The following is a 23986-nucleotide window of genomic DNA, read 5'->3' on the forward strand; positions in this document are numbered from 1 at the left end:
TTCATGACCTGTCGCCTTGGCTGTTTATTGGTGTCTGTCCTGATCACCTGTGTACACATATCTGCTGCTTCTGATCATGTTTTTGCCCTGTTGCAAACTCTGGCTCGTAGGTCCCAGCACATGATCTCACCTCCCATGCTGTCCCTCCAACTTAACACCATGATCTTCTCTTCTCATGTGTTCAGGTTGGGCTAGTGGCCCAATAATGCCAGAATCCCCAACAATCAAGTATTAAATGTAGCTTTGAAAAATGGAAGGTAATGATCGCTACCATCATTGGGTATATACCATGTGCCAGGAGTATGGTGGGCATATCACTACTTCTTTTAACCTACATGGTGGCCGAGTGCAGTTAAGATACCCATTTTAAGGATGAGAAAATGAGTTCATTAAGAGATGTTAATTAATACACTTATTAATTAAGAAGAGATGGTTATGAAGTAAAAGGAGCTGGGAGTTTGACTTCAAAACCCTATATGTTAAATAAGGCAAGGAATGAAGAACACAGACAGGAATTCTAGCTTGGGTAAAAGTTTGTGTCAGGAATTAATGTGCTGCTTTCAAAGGTCATTCATAAGGACTGCGGGCCGAGAACAGATGGAAGTGTAATGGGCTGTGTACTAGTTTGTTGGAGCTGCTGTAACACAATCCCCCTTTACCCCCAACCGGGTGGCTTAAACAGCAACAATTTATTTTCTCACCATTCTGGAGACTGGAATTCCAAAAATCAAGGTGTCAGTGGGGTTCATTTCTCCTGAGTCACCACCCCTCTCCTTGGCCTGTTGGAGGCCACCTTCTTCTTCTTAAAAAATTTTTTTTTTGTGTGTGTGTGTGTGTGGTACTGGGGGTGGAACCCAGGGGCTATTCTACCTCCAGGCTACGCTCCCAGTCCTATTTTATACTTTATTTGGAAACAGGGTCTCACTAAGTTGCTGAGAGCCTCACTAAGTAGTAGCTGAGGCTGGCTTCGAACTTGTGCGATCCTCCTGTCTCAGCCTCCCAAGCGCGGGAATTACAAGCGTGCACCACCATGCCTGGCTCGAGGCCACCTTCTTGTGTGCAAAGAAAAAGCCACATCGAGGCCACCTTCTTGATGTGGCTTTTTCTTTACACGCATGTATCCCTGGTATTCCTTCTTTTTCTTATGAAACCACTTAGATTAGACTAGGGCTTACTCTAAGCCACATGTTAGCTTGGTTATTTTAAAGGCCTTGTCTCCAAGTAGCTACATTCAGAGATACTGGGGTTTATTTAGGGCTTTAACGTGCAAAAAAAATTTAGATTTTTGAGGAGGGGGTGCATTTCAGTGCATAGATAATGAGTTTGATACGGCTAGATTTTAGAGGATGTGAAAACCAGGCATAGGGATTTTGTTTTGATTTGGGAGGTTATGGGGTTCAATTGCAGTCAGGCAGGGGGAATATTTTGCCAAACTCCCATCATCTCTGGAACGCGGTGGTGAGAAGCAGCACTAGGGGTAAATGGGAGCCATTTTGGAGAAAGAGCTTTTAGGATGTTCTAAAGTGGAATGAAGGAGCAGAAAGAGTCAAATCTTTAAATTCTTTAGAGATTTCTGGAAAAGTGAAGATAGTATTTTGGTGGGCTCCAGAATGGCAAGTTTGTTTTTAAAATATGCTGGGTATACTTTTTTTTTTTCTGATTTGGTGATTGAACCCAGGGACATGCTACCTCTGAGATATACCCCCAACAATACACACACACACACACACACACACACACACACACACACACACACACATATATTTTTAATTTAATTTTTTTTTTTGCGGTACTGGGGATGGAACTCAGGGACATTCCACCTTCAAGCTATACCCCCAGCCCTATTTTTTACTCTTTATTTTGAAATAGGGTCTCACTGAGTTGCAAAGGGCCTCACTAAGTAGCTGAAGCTGTCTGTGAACTGTGATCCTTCTTTCTCAGCCTCCCAAATGCTGGGATTACAAACCTGCACCACTACACCTGGCTTCCTATTTTTATTCTTTATTTTGAAACAGGGTCTCACTAATTTGTGGAGGTCCTCACTAAGTAGCTGAAGCAGGCTATGAACCTGTGATTCTCCTGTCTAAGCCTCCCAGGTACTGGGATTACTGGGATTATAAGCATACACCGCTACACCCAGCTCCCAGTATACTTTTGGCAACATGGAATTAGTATTTAGAGAAGAGACTAGTGCTAGGAGATAGGAAATTGGAGTCTTTATCCAGGTTAGAGTTGAGCCTGTGGCAGTGGATAACATTGCTCAGAGTTCAAAAAGGACAGGAGACAAGAATACCCCCAGGCCTATTTATTTTGAAACAGGGTCTCACTAAGTTGCTGAGAGTTTCGCTAAATGTTTAAGATTGACTTGGACTTGTGGCCCTCCTGTCTTAGCCTCCAAAGTACTGGGATTACAAACATGTGCCATCACACCTGAGTAAGGGGCAGGAATTCTCAAATCTTGAACTGCTTCCTTGTCACATAGCTTTAGCAGGCAGCAGGAAGGCTTTCTAGGAACTATCCAAAATAGCACCTCTGCCCTCTTCCTTCTCCTTGCTCTGTTTCTCTTCAGAGCGCATTATCATTACCTGGCATCACATTATATATCTATTTGATTATTGTCTTTTCCATAAAATGTAAATTCTTTGAGGGTATAGACTGCCTTTCAGTTCAGTACTATACTCCTGATACTTGGAAAAGTATCCAGAACCTCATAGGTAGGTGTTCAATAAATAATTACTGAATGGATCAATGAATAGGTGAACTTTTGTGATCATTAGACTTTAAATTGATCTAATTAGATTGCTAGATATTGTCTTTTTATTTTTATTTTTTTTGCAGTACTGGGGGTGGAACCCAGGGACATTCTACCTCTAAGCTACACCCCAGCCCTGTTTTTTATTCTTATTTTTGAAATAGGGTCTTACTGAATTGCAAAGGGCCTCACTAAGTGGCTGAGGTTGTAGGTGAATCGTGATCCTTTTGTTTCAGCCTCCCAAATGCTGGAATTCGAAGCGTGCACCACCACACCCGGCTTTGAATATTGCCTTTTTATTTTCAAGTAAACTTTGTGTGTGTGTGTGTGTGTGTGTGTGTGTGTGTGTGTGTGTAGTACTGGGGATTGAACCCAGGGGTATTCAACCTTCAAGCTATACCCTCATCCCTTTTTATTTTTAATTTTTAAACAGGGTCTCACTAAATTGCTGAGGCTGGTGTCAAACCTGTGACCCTCCTGTCTCAGTCTCCCAAATACTGGGAGTACAGTCCTAGGCTACCACTCCTGGTTTATATAACCATATAAAAGTGCAAAAAGCTGGGCGTGGTGGTGCACGCTTGTAATCCCTGCGCTTGGGAGGTGGAGACAGGAGATCGCGCAGGTTCGAAGCCAGCCTCGCTGGCGTAAGATAACCTGTTTCCAAATAAAAATATAAAATAGGTCTGGGAGTGTAGCCCAGAGGTAGAAGGATTTCCAGGAACTCCAGTACCACCAAAAAAAAAAAAAAAAAAAAGTGCAAAAGAACAGCCAGAGCCTGGCTGGTGGTCCGTGCTTGTATTCCCAGAATTTGGGAGGCTGAAACAGGAGAATCCATAGGTTTGAGAACAGCCTCAGTAATGCAGTAAGACTCAGCAACTAGCCAGTCCCTGTTTCAAACAAACAAATAATAAAAAAGAATAGGAGTGTAGTTCAGAGGTAGAGAATGCTCCTGAGTTCAATCCCTGGTAACAACCTAGTAACTAATACACACACACACACACACACACACATACACACACACACACACACACACAGTCTACACCTCCTAACCCCCCACCACAAGAGCCAGGCATCTTGGTGCTTGCCTGTAATCCCAGTACTTGGCTAAAACAGGAGGATCATAGGTTCAAGGCCGGCCTTTGAAATTTAGTGAGACCCTGAGCAAATTAGCAAGACCCTGTTTCAAAATAAAAAAATAAAAAGGGCTGGGGGGGTGTAGTAGCTTGAAGGTAGAGTGCCTTTGGGTTCAATCCCAGTACCCCTCCCCCACAAAAAAGTGAAAAAAAAATGTAAAGAAGCCACCAGGGTGTTATCACATGCTTATAATCACAAATACTCGAGGCAGGAAAATTACAAGTTTGAGGACAAATTGGGCAAGTTAGTGAGACTCCTTAAAATAAAAAATCAAAAGGACTGAGGATATAGCTCAGTAGTACAGTATTCCCCTGGATTTAATCCTCAGTACTGGGAAAAAAAATGTAAAAGCTCTTCTTGGGGAACAAGTTGCAGCTAGGCTGGATTTGGCCAGCCCAATGTCTTGCCCACCCCTGGCTTAGAGTATCCTGAAAGTGTTAGCCAAGGCTATTTTGGGGGAGGAGAGGTCATTGTTCAAATGAATAATTGTCTTTAACTTCATATTAGGTTTGCATAGTCTTTTAGTAACTTAGAATTCAGATTTCTTGGCTACTTGATTTCAATGTTAAATTATCCATTCAATCATAATTGTTTATAGTTGTGCTTCTTTATTTTATTTTGGTGGTACTGGGGTTCCTGGAAACACTTCTACTTCCAAGCTACACTCCCAGACCTATTTTTATACTTTTTTTATTTGGAAACAGGGTCTCTTAACCTAGCGCAGCTCGCGATCCTTCTGTCTCCGCCTCCCAAGTATGGAGATTACAAGCATGTGACACCACACCCGGCACTTTATTTTATTTTATCTGCTAGTGAAGGGTTGTAGTTGGCAAGATTTTATAACTACACATTTCACTTCAATCTTTGAACATACTTCCAGTTATTACTTATACTAGAGATAATATATATAAATTCTGTGATTTAGTATTCATTATATGGTAGATTTTCAAGAGTGGTAGTTATTGCTGTTAACATTATCAGTATATTATATTGTAGGTCTATAATTTTTTATAAGTTCATTGGTGAGGATGTTTGTTTTACACATGATCAGGGCTGATTTCTACTTCTTAGCTCTTGAACACTTTTGTAATTAGTCATTATATCTGGTACATTCTACTGTCTTTGTTGACAAAAAATCAGAATAAATACCTAGACTAATATAAATAATAGACTAATATAAACAATACTGTCCTGCCAAAATCAAAACTTCACATTTTAAATTCTGAATTAAAACTTCTAGATAAAGACCTTCCTTCCTTCCTTTTTTCTTTTTTTCTTTCTTTCTTTCTGCCTTCCTTCCTCTGTTGGCATTTCTGAGGATGGAACCCATAGTGCTCTACCATTAAGTTACATCCTCAGCCCTTTTTATTTTTTTATTTTTTATTTTATTTTATTTTTTTTTGGTGGTACTGGGGTTCCTGGAAGCCCTTCTACCTCCGGTATACACTCCCACAGGCTACACTCCCAGACCTATTTTTTAACATTTTTATGTGGAAACAGAGTCTCTTAAGCCAGCGAGGCTGGCTCCGAACCAGCGCGATCCTCCTGTCTCCGCCTCCCAAGCTCGGGGATTACAAGCGTGCGCCACCACGCCCGGCGAGCCCTTTTTATTTTTATTCTGAGACAGGGTCTTACTAAGTTTCCTACACCAGCCTTGAACATATGATCCTCTTGCCTCAGTCTCCTGAGGAGCTGGGATAACAGGTATGTTCCACTGTACCTGGCTTATTCATATAAAAATGCTTTTAAAAATGTGACATATAGGCCTTTACGTGAGGAATGATTATAATTTTTCATCTAGTTTGATGGATATATATTATCTGTGTTTAGAAGTAAACGATAAGCTGGGAGCAGTGGCACATGCCTGTGATCCCTGTACTTGGGAGACTGGGACAGAGGATCTCAGCCAGCCTCAGCAATTTTGAGGTTTGAAGCTAGCCTCAGCAACCTAAGTTGCTGACCCTAAGCAACCTAGTGAGATCCTATTTCAAAGTAAAAAAAAATTTAAGTAGGTCTGGGGCTGTATCTTGGAGGTAGACGCCTCTAACCCAGATTATGAATATGAAAGTTTTGAAGAAACAAATTAACATATAAGCCAGTCCAATCAACATGTTTATTAAGCAGCTATATAGTGAACATGTAAAAGCACCATATCCCATTTCTATGTTAATGAGAAAGTGAGTTTAATTTAATCCACCTTTGAATTTAACCTGTCTTATACTGTAGAAATAGTGATGGGGAAGAGAAGTTTCCAGAGCCAGATGTTCAACAACTATTAATTCAATCTGAAACTTTTGGGTCGAACAGTATAACAGTGTCTACATTCTGTCATTAAAAATTATTTAAATCTTAGCCAGATGTGGTGGCTCACACCTGAAATCACAGTACTTAGGAAGACGAGACAGGAAGATCACATGTTCAAAGCCAGCCGCAGCAACTTGGTGAGGATCTCCCCAAATCAGCAACAAAATAAAACATAAATAGGGTTGGGGATGTAGTTTGGAGGTAGAATGTCCCTAGTTCAATCCTCATTAACACACACACACACACACACACACACACACACACACACACACACTATTTAGCTGGGTTTGGTGGCACATACTTGTAATCCCAGTACTTGGGAGACTGAGACAGGAGGATCCCAGGTTCACAGTTGGCCTCAGCAACCTTGTGCAGCCCTCTGCAACTTAGTGAGACCCTATTTCAAAATAAAAAATAAAATTGGGTTGGGAGTGTAGCTTGAAGGCAGAATGCCTCTGAATCCAATCCTCAGTACCACAAAAATTATTTAAATATTTACTTATTATTTATTTAAAAATTATTTTTGGTACTGAGGATTGAATCCAAGGGCATTCTATCTCTAAGCTACACTCCCAGCCCTGTTTTATTGCTATTTTGAAGCAGGGTCTCACTACATGGCTGGGGCTAACCTTGAAACTGCAATCTTCCTGTCTTAGCCTCCCAAGTACTGGGATCATATTTTATTATTTAATATTTTAAAAATCACATTTGTGAATAACATCACCACTGGCCTCATCAAAAAAGAAAAGTCTAGGTGCAGGCCCATAATTCCTAGTACTTGGGAGGCTGAGACAGGAGGATTGCGTTCGAGTATAGCCTCAGAAAGTACTGGGACTCTCATCAACCTGGCAAGATGATGTTTCAAAACAAAAAGTAGAAAGAGCTGAAGGTGTAGCTTCGAGGTAGAATGCCTCTGGGTTCAATCCCAAATACTGGAGGAAAAAAATAAGTCTTGAAGTAATGGAAGGCTATCAAGCTCAGATGTCTAATAGAAATGTCCCCAAATCCTTACCATTCACTTAAAAACTTAAATCTTCCCATTGGCAACAAATAGTGTTATTTTCTTTGACATAACAGGCCTACTTGCGTACTTACTCATTAAAAGAAATAGAATCTGACAAGTACCAAAGCCTGGATATCCATTTTGTTTCAGTAAAATTGGCGTTCCATAATAGTGCTTAGTTGAGCTCACAGCTCAGTGTTTATGATTAGAATGACCAAGTTATATTGTTCAATTTCATAGGTGAATGCTTTTCCTAAGACAGTCATTGTACTTCCAGCTGGAGCACAAGTTTCTGTGGGTATTTCCTATTTTGCCACATAAAGTATTAAAAAGATGTATATGTCAGGGGTTAGATTTTAAAATTTATAATCAGTACTGGTTCATCTAGGACTATCTTCAGTGAAACAGGCTTTAAAAAAAGTTCTGTGAATGAGTGGTGGTAAAGAATCCAATGACTATTGATTCATTTTGCTGCCCCGCCCTGATTTGTGTTAAGATCCCAACAGTTGTACCCATCTGTCACTGTGCTTGTTCCAGGATAAATACTGAGGGTCAAAAAAGTTACTGTATGCTTGGAATGTCTCAGTACATTTTATGTTTGTGATCAAGAATTCATGCAAAAGATCATGGGCAATTAGCTGGTGCTGATACCAGCTGAATATAATCGATATAGCAAGTCCAGTTTGTAGGTTTGTCCTTTCTAAGGCAGAAGACAATTCTGCAGACAAGATCAGTTTGCAGGGAAATCTTTGATTCAGTGAGTGACTGGATCACTGGGAAGTGGCAGTGCTATGGAAATCTTGGTGACTTTCTTTCTTTTTTTTTGGTGGTACTGGGGGTGGAACCCAGAGGCTTTCTACCTCCGGGCTATACTCCCAGACCTATTTTCTATTTTATTTGGAAACAGGGTCTCACTAAGTTGCTGAGAGCCTCACTAAGTAGCTGAGGCTGGCTTTGAACCTGTGCGATCCTCCTGTCTCATCCTCCCAAGAGCGGGGATTACAGGCGTGCGCCACCACGCCCGGCTCTTGGTGACTTTCATCCAGAAGGCTTTTGGCAAAATAACCCGCCAGGGTTTATTGGTTCCTCAGTCAATATAGTATAATACTTTACCCTGTAAGATACTAGTTTTTTCAATTTAAGTGTGAAAAGCTGTTTCAAATAAATTTTGGCCTTTCAAAACTATACATCTACAGTTAAAAACCCAATTCCTGGGACTGGCAGTATTGCTCAGTAGTAGTTTTGCTTGCCTAGCACAGGAAAGACTGTGGGGGTTCAATCCCCAGTATAACACACACACACACACACACACACACACACACACACACACACACACACACACCTTCAGTTCCTCTTTTAGGATTCTGAATTACTGGTCTCAAAATGGTGTTACAACATAACTGGGACTATAAAATTACTCAAGATGTTCTGTTGCGTAAAGCACAATAAAGTAAATTATTAACAACCATAAAACCAAGGGAAAGATAGTCTCTCCATATTTTTTTATTTCTCATTTAACAGTTTCTTCCAGTCACTTTGAAGTAGATTTCTCCTCTCCCTGAGTCATAGAACTGTTTCACAGGTTGTTTTCATTGTTTTTAGTGTCTTTCAGAGTAGAGAGTATATCTGAGCCTTGAGAAAATAAGTCTTCTGATCTCCCTTTAAAGCCAAAGATAGATGAGGATTTTAATCTCTCTTCAACTATGACTTTGGGTAAATTATCTTTTCTTTTTTTGCATATTTGTGTATCAGGAATCTGGAAGTGGCTTTGGGAGTTCTGGCCCAAAGTCTTTTATGAAACTCTTATCAAGACTGTCATCTCTATCATCTGAAGGCCTGGTGTGGAGCTCGAGGAGCCGCTTTCAATGTAGCTCACTCACACTGGGCTTTTCCAGAAAGCGTTCTCATAGCACAGTGGCTTTCTCTCTTAGCATGTACTCAACCACACACACACACACACACACACACACACACGCACACACATACATGCACACACATAGATATATATGTACGTGTGTATACATATATATATATCTTTGTTATTTGTACTGGGGATTGAACCCAGGGCATTCTACCTCTGAGCTATACCCCAGACCTTTATATTTTGAAATAAGGTCTTGTTAAGTAGCTGAGGATGCCCTTAAACCTGTGTTTCTCCGGTCTCAGCTTCCCAAGTACTGGGATTACAGGCGTGCACCACCCCACCTGGCTGTTCAGCCATATTTGATTAGAGCAATAGCAGTATCATATCACTCAACCTAATCAAACTGGATTTATAGCGCAACATTTAAATGAAGCAAAATATATGTAAATTTTCTTTTCTTTCTTTTTTTTTTTTTTTGGTGGTACTGGGGTTCCTGGAAACCCTTCTACCTTCGGGCTACACTCCCAGACTTATTTTATCTTATTTTTTTAAATTTGGAAACAGGGTCTCTTAAGCCAGCGAGGCTGGCTTCGAACTTGCGCGATCCTCCTGTCTCCGCCTCCCAAGCGAGGGGATTACAAGCGTGCTTCACCACCACGCCTGGAGTTAAATTTTCTTTCTGTAGTGGTGTTAACAAGTACCCATTCCTGATGGTGTAGGGGAGAGTTTCTTGGCACTGGAGACTATGAACTTCTCAAACAGAACTATTACTTTGGCATTTCATAGAAAACTTTGTTGTGAAACATTTTTAACTGACAGTATTTGTCTATAAGTTCTCCAGAGACCATGACACTTTTTTAAAAACAGTACTAGCGGTTGAGCTCAGTGCCTTGAACATGCTAGGCAAGCACTGGACTACATCCCAGCTTTTACAATGTTATTTTATTTTTATTGTGGTATTGGGGATTGAACCCAGGGGCATTCTACCTCCAAGCTATACCTCCAACCCGATTTTTTTTTGTGTGTGGTGGTACTGGGGTTCCTGGAAGCCCTTCTACCTCCGGGCTACACTCCCAGACCTATTTTTAAATATATATTTTATTTGGAAACAGGATCTCTTAAGCCAGTGTGGCTGGCTTTGAACCTGCGCGATCCTCCTGTCTCTGCCTCCCAAGCGCGGGGATTACAAGCGTGCACCACCACACCTAGCCCTCCAACCCGATTTTTAAAATTTTGAAACTAAGTTGCTGAGGGCTGCACAAGGTTGCTGAGGTTGGCTGTGAACCTGCAGTCCTCTTGTCTCAGCCTCCCAAGTACCTGGATTACAAGTGTGTGACACTACACCTGGTGTTAAATTTTATTTTGAGACAGGGTCTTGCTAAGTTGCCCAGGCTGGGCTCCAATTTATGATCCTTCTGCCTTAGCCTCTCGAGTGGCTGGAATTACAGTTGTGTTCATCATACCTGGCACTGAATTTTTATATACCAAGTAAAACAAGAACTAATTTTAGGGTCATAGTTTATTTTGCAAAAAACCCCAAAAGACTATGGATTTATTTGAATGGCCATTTATTATACGTACAGGTTTAATGGAGAGAAAAATCCAAATAGATTTCATTGCAAAGCCCAACATATTAGGGTTCTTCAGAGACCAGAACCAAAAGGGCATTGACATAGATACTTAGAAAAAGTCATCATGAAGGGTTGGCTCACATCAGAATGGCAGCCAGGACACCCCGTCATCCGCCATCTGCAAGTTGGAGAACCGGAAAAGCCAGTGGTGTAGTCCAAGTCCAAAGGTCTGAGAATCAGGGGAGCTGATGGATAAGCCATAATTAGAGTCTGAAGGCCCAAGAATCAAGAGTGCCGATGTCTGAAGGCAGGAGACCAGCCACACAGCCTGAGAGTTTCCACCTGTTTCCCTCGGGTCCTCGATGGAGTGGATGCCGCCCGCCCACACTGGTGAGGGCGCCTCCTTCACTGTCTATGGAGTAATCTCCAGAAACACCCTCACCGACATATCACAGATGTACTAGCTGTCTGAGCGTCCTGTCGCCCAGGCAAGTTGACACATAACTTTAACCAGCCCACTAAAATCCCATTTGGAGCATTTCAAGTGATTTTGGTTTTTTTTTACCTTGTATTTCCCACGGATAGGTCCAGGGAGTTGTTTCCTATTTCTTTGTTTCTTTGTTTATGTTACTAAGAAAGTTGGGTGGTTGGAGAGGCAGCAACAAGTTACAGGACAATACCATATTTATTGGTGAGAAAACAAGGAAGTATTTACTTTGGAAGGATCCCCTCCAATATCTTATTTATACTAAGTAGCAATCGAAGCTCACTGTCCCCTTGCCAGGTCCTGGAGCCTAGTTCTGCTTCTGCTGGTTTTCCTTTGGTCTGAAGCTGGCGCCCTGTTCACCGGGGCGGCCCAGCTGTGGAGCCTTCCCTTGCTCCCCAGGCCAGCGGGGCCAGACCTGTGGATCCTCTTTTCCCCGTCCTTCCCCCTTTGTCACTGTTTCTGACTCAAGGTCAAGTCAGTTCTCTCCTGGGCTATTGCAGTGGTTCTTAGTGGCTGTTGGGCCCTTGGTCTTACCTCCTCCAAACTGCTTCCAGATTAATTCTGCCTGCTTAAAATTCATGTTTCTTCCGTGTTTACCGAATAACCAGTGTCTTATCTGGCCCCTGGAGGTGCTCCACCCAAAGTCGCCAGGTTGTCTTTTGGCAATCGTGAAAGGGACTGGGAGCTCCTAACTGACTGCACTCTAATTCTTTCCTCCTGTCCTTCCCTCTGCCTACAAATGGCTGTGGCTGAAATCCCACCCATCCTTTAGGGTCCACCTCAAATGCCACTTCTTCTGCAAAGACTTTCCTCCTGACCTCCTTTCCCCTGTACCAGACAAGTCGCCTCTGTTTTTGGGCCACTCAGTGAACTTTGTATTCCTCGTGGTCTTTAATCATATCGGTTTCTTTTAATACAGCACGTGTGTACTCACCTTATCACTGCTGCGAGTTACAATCAATGTACTTGAAAGGACAGGCTTCATCATCTTTTTTTCTCTTGAAAACGAGCATTTTTTTTTTCTATAGTTGTAGAAAAACATAGGGGAGGAAAAAGTATTAACGATAGAAAAGGTCCAAATTCCTGCGCTTATCAGACACAACATAAATCTCTACGGAATAAAAAAAATGCATATATAAAAATACAGACACGTGTGAACGTATATTTATCATTTTGCTAAGATGCTTTTATCGTAGTCACAAGGGATACAAAGTGTGGACACCGGTTCGAGGACAGCGTCAGCTGCTACAGAGTGAGGTCCTTTGCAACTCAGTGAGACCCTGTTTCAAAATAAAGGACAAAAAAGAGGGCTGGGGGTGTCCCTCGGAGGTAGAATGCCCCTGAATTCCATCCCCAGTACCCCCAAAACAAATCAAAACAAACAAAAAACCAAAGTGTGGACACCGCGTTTTATTTCGGGACGGTACCTGAAAAAAAAAATATATTGAGTGGTGGTCCAGATAATTATTTGAGGGCAAGAAAAATGTATCAAAAAGTCTTTGAAGTTGGAAGCTTTCCTAAGAAAGAAAACGCGTGCCAACGCTACGTTTGGAGGAGGGAAACTGCAAGGACACTCTGGCGCCCCCGCTTTTATTCGGGGAAGAGAAGCTGGCGGGCTGGGCCGGGCCGGGTGGTGCGGGGCGGCGTGTGCCAGGACGCCCCACCCGGAGCCGGGCCTCCCGGCCTCCGGCCTCCCTGCCTCCCGCCCGGCCTCTCCCGCCCGCTGGCGGGGTTTCCAGGTGAAGGGCAGGGACAGCGCCGCCCGGGCGGGGCGCGGGCGGAGGCGCATTGCCTCATCCTGTACTTTTTACTGGAAACCGGGCGCATCCGGAGGCGGGCCGGGGCGGGGCGCGGCTGGGTAAAAGCGGGGCGCCCTCCCCGCGCCCACCGCAGGAGCGCGCCCGAGCCGCCGGGAGCATGATCGTGGACCGGCTGCTGGACGGCAGCCGCGGCGGCCCCATGAGCAGCCCGCTCGGCCTGGCCGCCCTGTGCGGCGCCTCCCCGCCCGCCGCCGACGCGGGCAGCTCGTCCTCGGGGCCCTCGGCGCCCGGCTCGCCCGGCTCCGACTCCTCCGACTTCTCCTCCGCGTCCTCGGGCGGCGCCGTGGAGCCCCGGCCGCGGGGGGGCGCCCGCGCCCCGCGCCCGCCAGGTGTCCCTCCAGGTAGCCCCCAGCATCCATCCCTCCAGTCCCCGGGCAGCCCGCCGGCCCCCCCAGCTCCACGCATCTTTGGGGGTCGAGCAAGTGGGGGGTGGGCCAGCCTAGGTTGAGGACCCCCCAGAGACGCCCCAGGGCTGAGTTTAAGACCAGGTTTGGGGTTCGGTGTAAGAGGGATTTTCTTTTTGTCTTTGTGAGACACCGCGGCTCAAGATAAGGCTTTGGGGACCGTGTTCAATTAAAGCCGTCACTTAATTCTTGCTAAATGTTTGTGGAAGTTTTAAGTAAAAAGACTTTACCGCAGGCACAGCTCCCTGCGTAGCAAGATACAAGGAGAAACGGGTTTGAAAAGCAAGTCAAGTCGTTACGTCTTTAGTTTGGGATTGTTGGAGTGTTTTCGGAAGCTTGCCCAGAATGCTGCAGGCTTGTTTTATTGTTTTCTTCTGTGTGCGTTAGAATGAATGGTTAAGCTGTATGTAGCAAAGGAAGGCATCGTGTGTTCTGCCTTTGGGTGTGGATTGGTTAGTCTCTTTTCTTAATAAACTGAGTTGCATAATTTGGGGGAAAACAGGATGTGCTGTGGGTAGACCTAAAAACACCTAGATAATCTCAGATGTTGTAGAAGTCTCCTCCGCATGAATTTTAAAGAACGTGGCTCTTTCCTGGGTTCCTCACCCTAGCCACTCCTGTTTTGGCACTTGTATTTTGAAAAGTTATTTTTTTGTTTAAAGCTCTTAAGTGATTCAAGTCACAGTGTGTTGAAAATAGCTTGTCGGGAAAGTGCGCAAATGTGTGGCAAGGATCTCTTCTGAGGTCCTTAGGATCTTGGGCCTTCATCTGGCCCCAGCAGTTTTACCAGTTCTGGTTTACCGCACAGCCTGGGGGATTATTGAAACTGCATTTTTCTCTCTATGACGTGAATTCCTTGTTGCTGTCATTCCAGAGGAATGTTGTGCTCTGTTGGGGCTGTTCTATTTTCGGTGGAAATCCATAAAATTCAATAAAAGGCCAACTAATAATTTACTTTGCCCTCTCATCGAGCTCTTTATCTTCTGCATGGTTTCTTATCCCACTTCTGGACTTTTCCCGCTCTTGACAGAGTGGCCCGGTTACTCATTTCCTGACTTTTTGAATGTTTGTGTTCATCACATATCCCAAGAGGCTGTGGCATAAGAGTGGTCAAAAGTACATTACTGTACTTCTATACTGATTGTAAAAGTGCATCGTGAAGTATAAATGTGAAACAAGCTTGTTTCCTTTTTACTTAGAAGGCCTGTATACGCAATTCTAAAAACAGTCGGTGAGGGGAAGTCCTGTGTGTGTCTGTGGAAATGTGCTTAAACTCAGTGAATTTAAGCAGCTTTCTTGGCACAACTGAATCAAGGGAAATCATAAGAAATAAAGCCATTGTTAATTGTTAGGCTTCAGTACACTGAGATCTTTGGAGGAAGTTGTTTTGTACTCGGCTGATTTGTGCCTTCTTAGTCGAGTGGAATTAATAGACTTTAAAGTTTTGGTTTCAAAAGCAAAAAGTGTATCATTTATCCCTTGTTTCCCCCAAGGTTTTTCCAGAATCAAAAATAATGAGAAATCTCTGAGAGTCTGGGTGGAAAAATCTGTGATCCTGCCTCAATGGGTGGATAGAACTGAGAGATGGGTTTAATTTAGGTTTATGTGCTAGCTCCGGGGATCTTGTCCTTATTTTCCGAGTGAGTAGAGTTATCAAGCAACATGGCACCCTTGCGTGGAGCTGGGTACTGACACACAAGGCCCCCGAGAGGCGTTGAGGTCTGCTGCTTGGGGACCTTATCATTAGGCAGGTATGCTTTGGGGGCTGTCAAGATTTGTGTCTGAAGAGGTTTAATCAGGTCGTGTTTTGTTTTCTTTTAAACAGTTGAGCCCCATATGGGGGTTAGCAGGCAACAGAGAGGACCCTTTCAAGGTGTTCGGGTGAAGAACTCAGTGAAGGAGCTCCTGCTGCACATCCGAAGTCATAAACAGAAGGCTTCCAGCCAAGCTGTGGATGATTTGAAGGTGGCCCCAATTTTCCTGTTTCGAGTAGGGTCGGGAGGAGATGAATGTGTCAGGATTGTTCTTTACTAAACTAGATTCTGTAAGTCTCTTGCAGTTTTTCACGGATGACAAAATTCATAGGCCAGACTATGTTTGTCTTGTTTTCTGCCACATTCATGTTATTTAACGCAGTGCCAGGCACTTGTATGTGTGCAAGGGAAACCTCATGGATGAAAAGTGAAAGCAAGTTAGGGCAAGGAAATAAACAGGATTCAACTGAAATGGAATGTTGTGACCGGAGAGGGAAAAATCCGATGGTGTTACTAATTCATCTTGTGCCAGTGAACTAAGAAGAAAGTGAAAATGGAGAAGTTGAAAGATAGAATGAAAATTGAGATAGAAGATAAATATTGAAAGATGGAATGAAAATTGAGATGGAAAATAAATATTAAATAAAAGAAAAAGAAAATAAATATTGATAGACTAGATCAGAAATTTATGGTATGCTATAAAGGGTGGTAGAGGCAAATCTCTATTGATGTCTATTAGTAGGAAACTATTTCATATATACTAAATTGGAACTTTTTTCCTTATAGACACAAAGTGTGAACATCGAGCAATTCATAGGTGAGAGTTACTTCTATTTTTTTTATAGTTTTATTGGGGCCTTAGAGCTGAATAGTTTTATTAGGGGTAAAATTTGTACAGCAAAATGATCACAGGTTCCGTATCCCTTACCTAGGTACAGAATTGAAGGACACAGTATCATATAGTGGGAAAAGGAAAGGGCCCGATTTTCTGTCTGATGGACCAGCCTGTAAAAGGCCAACTCTGTTGCATGCCCAGTTTTTGGTAAGTATCTCACTGTCTTTCTCTGAACACCCTTCAGGTATCATTCCTGGAACAATTTTATTATTTTTGTAAATTATTTATTTACATTTTTGGTGTTAGGGAGTGAACCACCAAACTACACCCCCAGTCCCTGGGATAATTTTAGAAGAAAGTGAGTGTACAAGTTGCATTTTCTTTCGTTCTAGACACCACCTCAGACACCAACACCTGGGGAGAGCATGGAAGATGTTCATCACAGTGAATCCAAACTGGACAGCAGTGTTGATCTGCTGCAGAACATTATAAACATTAAGAATGAATGCAGCCCCGTTTCCCTGAACACGGTCCAAGTTAGCTGGATGAGTCCCATGATACCCCAGAGCTCCCCTCAAGAGCAGTGTCAGGACTTCCATGGAGGACAGGTCTTCTCTCCACCTCAGAAGTATCAACCATTCCAAGTCAGCGGCTCCCCACAGATGATGGACCAGGCTTCTGTGTACCAGTATTCTCCGCAGAACCACAACGCAGAGCAGCAGCAGCAGCAGCAGCAGCACCAGCACTATATCCACAACTCAACTCTGGGATTCAGTCCTTATTCCAGAACTTCCCAATCCCCCAACTATGAATCAAACCTTTTTGATGGTCAAGAAGCACAGTTCTGCCCAAATAATAGTTTTGCATCCCTTCTAAGTGGGGAATCTGAGAATATTGCTCTTCCCATTCAGACCAACCCCAGTGTGCAGCAACAGAATGATGCCCACCTGCAGAATTTCGGCATAATGCCAAACAGTGCCTGCGAGGCCATGGGGCAGCACGACGCAGGCTCCGCTGCTTTAAACACGTCGCTGCCGTTCCCAAACATCATTGGAAACCCGATGAACACCACGCAGTTAGGGAAGTCATTCTTTCAGTGGCAAGTAGAACAGGAAGAAAGCAAGTTGGCAAATATTTCCCAGGACCAGTTTCTTTCAAAGGATTCAGATGGTGACACGTGAGTATCCTTTATCTCATGTGCTTAGTTTGCTGTGCCACACTGGTTGGACCTAGTGGGCACAGTTTTTTTCTAGAGTATACCAAGTTACATCTAAGTGGTTGACTTACACCATCCATTAGTGTAGGTAGAAACTGCTACTCAGTGATAGCTGACGTTTCAAGAAAGGGTATTGTTATCTTTTTCCTTTTCTTGATGAAATAATTACTTGTTTTAAATTAACAAACATGTTTCTTCTTTGAATAATTGGTTTGGAAGACCAGCACATGCTGTGTTTAGAGATCATGATTGGGCGTAAATGAAGAGTTGATTTGTAGACTGAATCCTAATCTCTCCTGATGCCTTTATGGCCTTGACAAGTTATTTGAAATCTCTGCACCTCTATTTCTTGACATGTAAAAATATGCTACTGCCTTTAGGTAGTTTGTATGGGTATTAAAAAATAACAGATTTGAAGCAGTCAGTGTGAGTCTGGCATTCAACTTATCTTTCTGTTAGCCTAATGCAGCCTATTGCAGCTCATAGGTATTATTAACCTAGCAGAAAAGACAAATTTTGCCTCTAATGTTTCATAGGAAGTTTTTTTTAAAAAGATGAACTTAGTGAAATGAGAAGTAATCCTTCCTTTGTTCCTCAGGTTCCTCCATATTGCTGTTGCCCAAGGGAGAAGAGCGCTCTCCTATGTCCTTGCAAGGAAGATGAATGAACTTCACATGCTGGATATTAAAGAGCATAATGGCCAGGTGAGGGTCTTGAGAGTCTGAAATGGTGCAGAAGTGGGCATGGCCAAGTAAATGGTGACTGTCTCGTGCGTAGATCATTTCAGAGCGCAACATCAAGAGATTTCAGTTAATACTAACTATGAGATGTGGACTTTTTGCCACCATTAACCTTGAAGTTATTAGTGTTAACTTTGTTTGCCCAAGGACTGAGTGTAATTAAGCCACACCCTCAGCTTATTTCAGTTTCCTTGTCTCACAGCGTCTGATTGCTTATTAATAGGATTTATTTTCTCTCTGTGACTTTCCCCCTTAGTCACAGTTTAGTTTCATATTCTTTGTTTGGGTAATGTTATATGTTTAAAAAACACTTTTTTCTCTAAATGCCCACAGAGTGCCTTCCAGGTGGCAGTGGCTGCCAACCAGCATCTCATCGTGCAGGATCTGGTGAACCTGGGGGCCCAGGTCAACACCACAGACTGCTGGGGAAGAACTCCTCTGCACGTCTGTGCTGAGAAGGGCCACTCACAGGTGCTTCAGGTAAGAGGCTGAGCCAGGCTTCCATCATCACAGGGCCAAGGAGAGAGCACGTGGAGACGAGAAGGTGCATGCAGATTGCCTGTTGTTGCAGTAACCTGTTTGGAGTTGATTGATTCGTTTCTTGGGAATACTACTAGGATAAGCATTTGTGTGTTTCATCTTTTGCTAATGGATGTTTAAAACATTGTGCAGGCAATCCAGAAGGGAGCAGTGAGGAGCAATCAGTTTGTGGATCTTGAGGCAACGAACTATGATGGTAAGCAGCTGGAACTACTGGCTACAGAACTATAGGTGGGAGGCTAAGATAGGAGGATTGCAGGTTCGCGGCCAGCCTCAGCAGCTTAGTAAGGCCCTCCACAACTTAGTGAGACCCTGTCTCCAAATAAGGTGAGGGCTGTAGCTCAGAGGTAGGACACTCCTGGGTTCACTCCCCAGTACAGAGAACTATGTGGAAAGAGGGACCCAGAAGTACTTAGACTGTTAAGTCTTGTACTAAGAAGAAGAGAATTAAAGCTAAAACATTTTATAGGAAAAAGTATTACCAAGATTCCACCGAGGGTATATTCAGATCACCTTCCGCGTTTTCATGTAGCCCATTTGTAGGTCATGTGAGGGGGCCATCCTCTAGGTTTCTAACTATATAGCGACCAGAGGACTGGATGACATGCCTGACCACTGACATGCCTGCCTTCTTCCTAGGCCTGACTCCCCTCCATTGTGCGGTCATGGCCCACAACGCCGTGGTACATGAACTCCAGAGAAACCAGCAGCCTCACTCGCCTGAAGTTCAGGAGCTTTTACTGAAGAATAAGAGCCTTGTGGACACCATTAAGTGTCTGATTCAGATGGGAGCAGCAGTGGAAGCAAAGGCAAGTTTATGGCAGAGGTTGGAGATGCAGTAGGGGAGAAAAGTGGCAGCAGGTGACCTTATCCCCAAATACAGATGAAAACTACTCTCTCCCCAACATTGTTTTTAAGTTAATGGAGTAAATAGCAATATATGAGTAGTTAAGAAGCTTAGATTTTAAACGATCCTTTAATCTGCTTTCTTGATTTGCTTTTAATCTGGATTATTATCCAAACAGATCATATAGCTGTGAAATAAACTCGTCTTTGTTTGAAAGGAAAAGAAAATGCTTGAAATCATGTTGTCTTGGCTTTCATTTTCATATGATGACGATAAAGATGGTGCTTTTTGTTATGGGGTTCTTTGTTTTTTGATCTGGACTTAATCTTCTGTTTCTTAAATTGGAAAATACTTTATTCTTTAAAAATATTGTGGATTGCCAGGCGTGGTGCCGCACGCTTGTAATAAATTGGAAAATACTTTATTCTTTAAAAATATTGTGGATTGCCAGGCGTGGTGCTGCACGCTTGTAATCCCCGCACTTGGGAGGATGAGACAGAAGGATCGCACGGGTTCGAAGCCAGCCTCAGCTACTTAGTGAGGCTTTCAGCAACTTAGTGAGACCCTGTTTCCAAATAAAATATACAAAAGGTCTGGGAGTATAGTCCGGAGGTAGAAAGCCTCTGGGTTCCACCCCCAGTACCACCACCCAAAAAAAAAAAAAAAAAAAAAAAAAAAAAAATATATATATATATATATATATATATATATATATATATATATATATATTGGATTTATTTACTGAGTATTTCCTATGTCCTAAAGCACTGTGTTAGGGGCTTTTGGGGGAAAATGTCTACATCATAAACCTCTTGGGTTGGGTGTATGCTTGTAATCTCAGTACTTGGGAGGCTGAGACAGGAGGAGATCTGAGTTTATAGCCAGCCTTAGCTACTTAGTGAGGCCCTCTGCAACTTAGTGAGACCCTGTCCCTGTTTCAAAAAAATAAAAGAATAAAAATTAGGGCTGGGGAGGTAGAATACCCCTGGGTTCCATCCCCAGTACCACAAAACAAACAAACAAACAAACAAACAAACCTACCTACCTCTTGGGCCTTTAGTAGATTTACTGTCTAATAAAAAGAGTAAGATAGGGCTCACTTTATTTCTACATGGTGTCACAGATGATAATAAATGGTTCATTAATACATTGTAATAAATGATAAAGTATTATTTATGTTTTTACATTTTATGGCCTCTTTGTATACAAGTGTAGACTGATAGGAGGCAAGTAGATGAACTCATAGGGATTTAAGGCGACTTGGAGATTGCATTTAGCCCGAGTTTCAGGGAGGCTTTGTGGAGAAGGGAGCATCCAAAGTAAATTTCTGGGGCTGATTCAGATACTTGAGAGACAGGGTGAATACTATATTTTGAGTCATGGTCTGGATTTTCATTTTCACCCCTTTTCCTCTTTTGGAAAAGGATCGTAAGAGTGGCCGTACAGCTCTGCATTTGGCTGCTGAAGAAGCAAATCTGGAACTCATTCGCCTCTTTCTGGAGCTGCCCAGTTGCTTGTCTTTTGTGAATGCAAAGGTACGTTAGAAACCTGTAGCACCAGTGTTGAAGTGACCTTCTTCAAAAGAGTTTGTGCTCCTTTGGAAAGCCACCGTCCTGATGCACATTGTCCCGTTCCTCTCTCTTCAGGCGTACAATGGGAACACGGCTCTCCATGTGGCTGCCAGCCTGCAGTATCGGGTGACTCAGTTGGACGCTGTCCGCCTGTTGATGAGGAAAGGCGCAGACCCGAGTACTCGGAACTTGGAGAACGAGCAGCCAGTGCACTTGGTTCCTGACGGCCCTGTGGGAGAACAGGTGAGGGGCACAGCGGGAGAGGAGATACCTTCTGCTACTGTGGTCTGACACATAAAGGCAATGAGGCTGTGCAGGTAAAGGCCAGGGGTGCTCTATGATGGCTTCTGTCAGTGTCCCTGTCTCATAGTCGTCGCCGTAGCACTTTGGAGTTACTTTGTAGGAAAGTTGAGTGTTTATCCACGGACCCCAAATGGTCTAGTCAGGTAATCTATTTTTCTTTCCATGACACAAACATGAATCTAGAATAAGTCAAAATGGTTCAAGGCTTGGAAGCTGATGAAAGGAAAGTGCCAAGGTTTCCGCAGATACCAAAGACAGTTTTGTAAGCTATGAGCCTTCAAGTAATGTGGGAACTAAATGCATCGTTATCTGTAGAGTGTTTAAAATAGTCCTGGGTGCATAGTAAGTGCTCAGAGAACATCAGCTGTTATTTATTCTTATCTGTTAAGTGCTGATGCATAAGAAATAGAATTATTTATATAGTTTAGAAACTAGAAATGTTTTATGTTTTAAATGGAATTATGCTTTACTCATCAAATGTGGCTATATATATTATCATTAGGGATTGCGTAATTTAATGAGTAAACTCTTCTAGATAATAACAACTTAATCTTATAAGAAATTAAAATAAATCATCTGGGCAGAGTGGCGCATACCTGTAATCACAGTAATTGGGAGGCCTTGACAGGAGGATCCCAAGTTCAAGGCAGCCTCAGCAACTTAGTGAGACTCTGTTTCAAAATTAAAAAAAAAAAAAAAAGAATTAAGGCCAAAACTGTAGCTTGGATATAAGACATCTCTGGGTTAAATCTCCAGTACCCTAAAAAAGGAAAAGAAAGTCTTTTTAGCCGGGCTTGGCGATATATGCTTATAGGTTCCAGGCCAGCCTCAGCAATTTATTGAGACCCTAATTCAAAGTAAAAAAAAATAAATAGGCTTTGGGGTGTAGCTCAGAGGTAGAATGCCCCCTGGGTTCAATCCCTAGTACCAGAAAAAAATAAAAATAAAAATTTTAATGGAAGTCTTCCCATGGGGAATGAGGATAATTGTGGCTGTGAATAGATCACTATATTATTAGCCACCAAGTAAAATAAAATGCTTAGCTTTTTGATTCCTAGCTGTCATTATGACCATAGTATTGTAGCAACTCTTATTTGTAGAGCTCTTTATAACTTAAATTCTGATAATTTGTAAGCATTTTCAGGCATATCATACCACTTAATAGTTATAAAAATCTTTGTACTGCACAGATTGAGCTAAGAAATTGATATATAGAGGGGTTCCTGGGATAGGAAACATGAAATAGTAAACTAGTCGAGTCCTAACCCTGATATTTGCTTCTGCTTCTCTCTTTGTGTTGAACACTCACGCACCAGTGTAGAGGCTCATTTGACTCTTCACGAAATGTTGTTAGTTTACTCCTTTTCCGTTTGTATTGTGTTTTCCATCACCTTCCCATCACTTTTGTTGTTAGACTGGTAATTGGAAGTATCTCCTTTCAGCAGCTATCAGTTGCATCCTCTACCCCAATCTTCTCTTTTTCTAAATTGATGCTTTACATCTGTTGTGCGCTGAGAGACAGACAATAGAATTTGTCACATTGGGGTATAAAGTCAGTCACCAGGCTTTTGGGGGGCTTTCCTGTGATCCATAACGTCATAGGCAGATGCTTTAACGCTTGGGTCTTATGACAGCTGTGTTGACTTGAAGGGTATTAAGGCCGCACGTGTGTGTATTTAAGTGGGATTTTGCATTCTTGTTATTTAAGGCTGACTTCAAGATTAATGGGATATTTCAAAAAATCATTAAGCACTGCCTAAATGTTCTCATAAATAATAGGATTAAAGATGTTTTTGGTGAAATTGGGATTTGAACCCAGGGGCATGCTACCTCTGAGCCACACTTCTAGCCCTATTTTTTTTTTTTTTTTAACTTTTTATTTTGAAACAAGGTCTCATTAAGTAGTGAAGGGCCTAAGTAGCCAAGGCTGGCCAGGAACCTGCAATCCTCCTGTCTCAGCCTCCAAATTACTGAGATTGCAAGTGTGTGCCACCACACCCAGCTAGGATTAAAGATTTGGAAAAGAATATTGATCTTCTTTAAGTTTTTGGAGATTTTCAACTTCAGATAATTCTTAATGAAGATAATTTACCATCTTGTATTCAAAGACCTTTATAGGAGATGTATTTGTTAAGGTCCCCCAAATCTTGCAGATATTGTGCCTATTTCTTCATATACTTATAAGTAATATTAGTTGTGCAAAGTATATAAGAAAGGAATGCAGCTCTGTGCATTCCTACAAAGTTTTTGTAGCTATTAAGTGGTATAGTATGCATGGAAATGTTTACAAACTATCAGATTCTAAGTGATAAAGAACTCTATAAATAGGAGTTGCTATAATACTAGTAGCCATAATAAAGGAAGCGTACCACTGTGATAATAAAAAATAACCTCACAAATTCTTGTTCTTTCTATTCCAGATCCGACGTATCCTGAAGGGGAAGTCCATTCAGCAGAGAGCACCACCATACTAGCTCCATCGACTTGGAGCCTGGTCAACAATACTCACTGTCAGTTAGGCAGTCCTGATGTATCTGTACATAGATCATTTGCCCTGTATTGGCAAATGTAAGTTGTTTCTATGAAACAAACATATTTAGTTCACTATTATATAGTGGGTTATATTAAATGAAAGAAGAAAAATTTCTAATTTCTCTTGGCAGATTTGCATATTTCATACCCAGGTATCTGGGCTCTAGACATCTCAATTTATTTTTGAAGGGCAAAATTGCCTTCAATGAACAGTAGCTCTTGGGCAAGAGAAGACTAATTTGTGGCCTAAGGGATTGCTCATGTAGCTATTGCCAGTTTCAAGTAGGTAAAATTAAAAACATTTCTTTA

The 23986-nt window shown here is 42.4% G+C and overlaps 2 protein-coding genes across 2 annotated transcripts in view; both read left to right on the forward strand.

Annotated features, from left to right (window-relative positions):
* CEP97 (centrosomal protein 97) overlaps window positions 1-10467 on the forward strand; it is a gene marked incomplete at both ends in the record, with an annotated part of 120360 nt that extends 109893 nt beyond the window's left edge. Inside the window, one exon of the mRNA XM_080696355.1 lies at window positions 10429-10467. Coding sequence (XP_080552481.1) covers window positions 10429-10467 — 39 coding nt within the window. The remainder of the gene's footprint in view (window positions 1-10428) is intronic.
* A 2604-nt stretch (window positions 10468-13071) lies between these two features.
* Window positions 13072-23619, forward strand: NFKBIZ (NFKB inhibitor zeta; the record flags this gene model as incomplete). Its single annotated transcript, XM_080696849.1, has 12 exons — window positions 13072-13264; window positions 15165-15304; window positions 15880-15910; window positions 16032-16135; window positions 16321-17105; window positions 17743-17848; window positions 18218-18364; window positions 18557-18620; window positions 19064-19233; window positions 20696-20806; window positions 20918-21085; window positions 23566-23619. Exons 1-12 carry the CDS (start codon window positions 13075-13077, stop codon window positions 23617-23619), a joined length of 2070 nt encoding a protein of 689 aa, XP_080552975.1. The 5' UTR covers window positions 13072-13074.
* Between the last annotated feature and the right edge of the window lie 367 nt (window positions 23620-23986).

This window comes from Muscardinus avellanarius, assembly GCF_963383645.1.
Source record: "Muscardinus avellanarius genome assembly, chromosome: 5".
Classification (NCBI taxonomy): Eukaryota; Metazoa; Chordata; class Mammalia; order Rodentia; family Gliridae; genus Muscardinus; species Muscardinus avellanarius.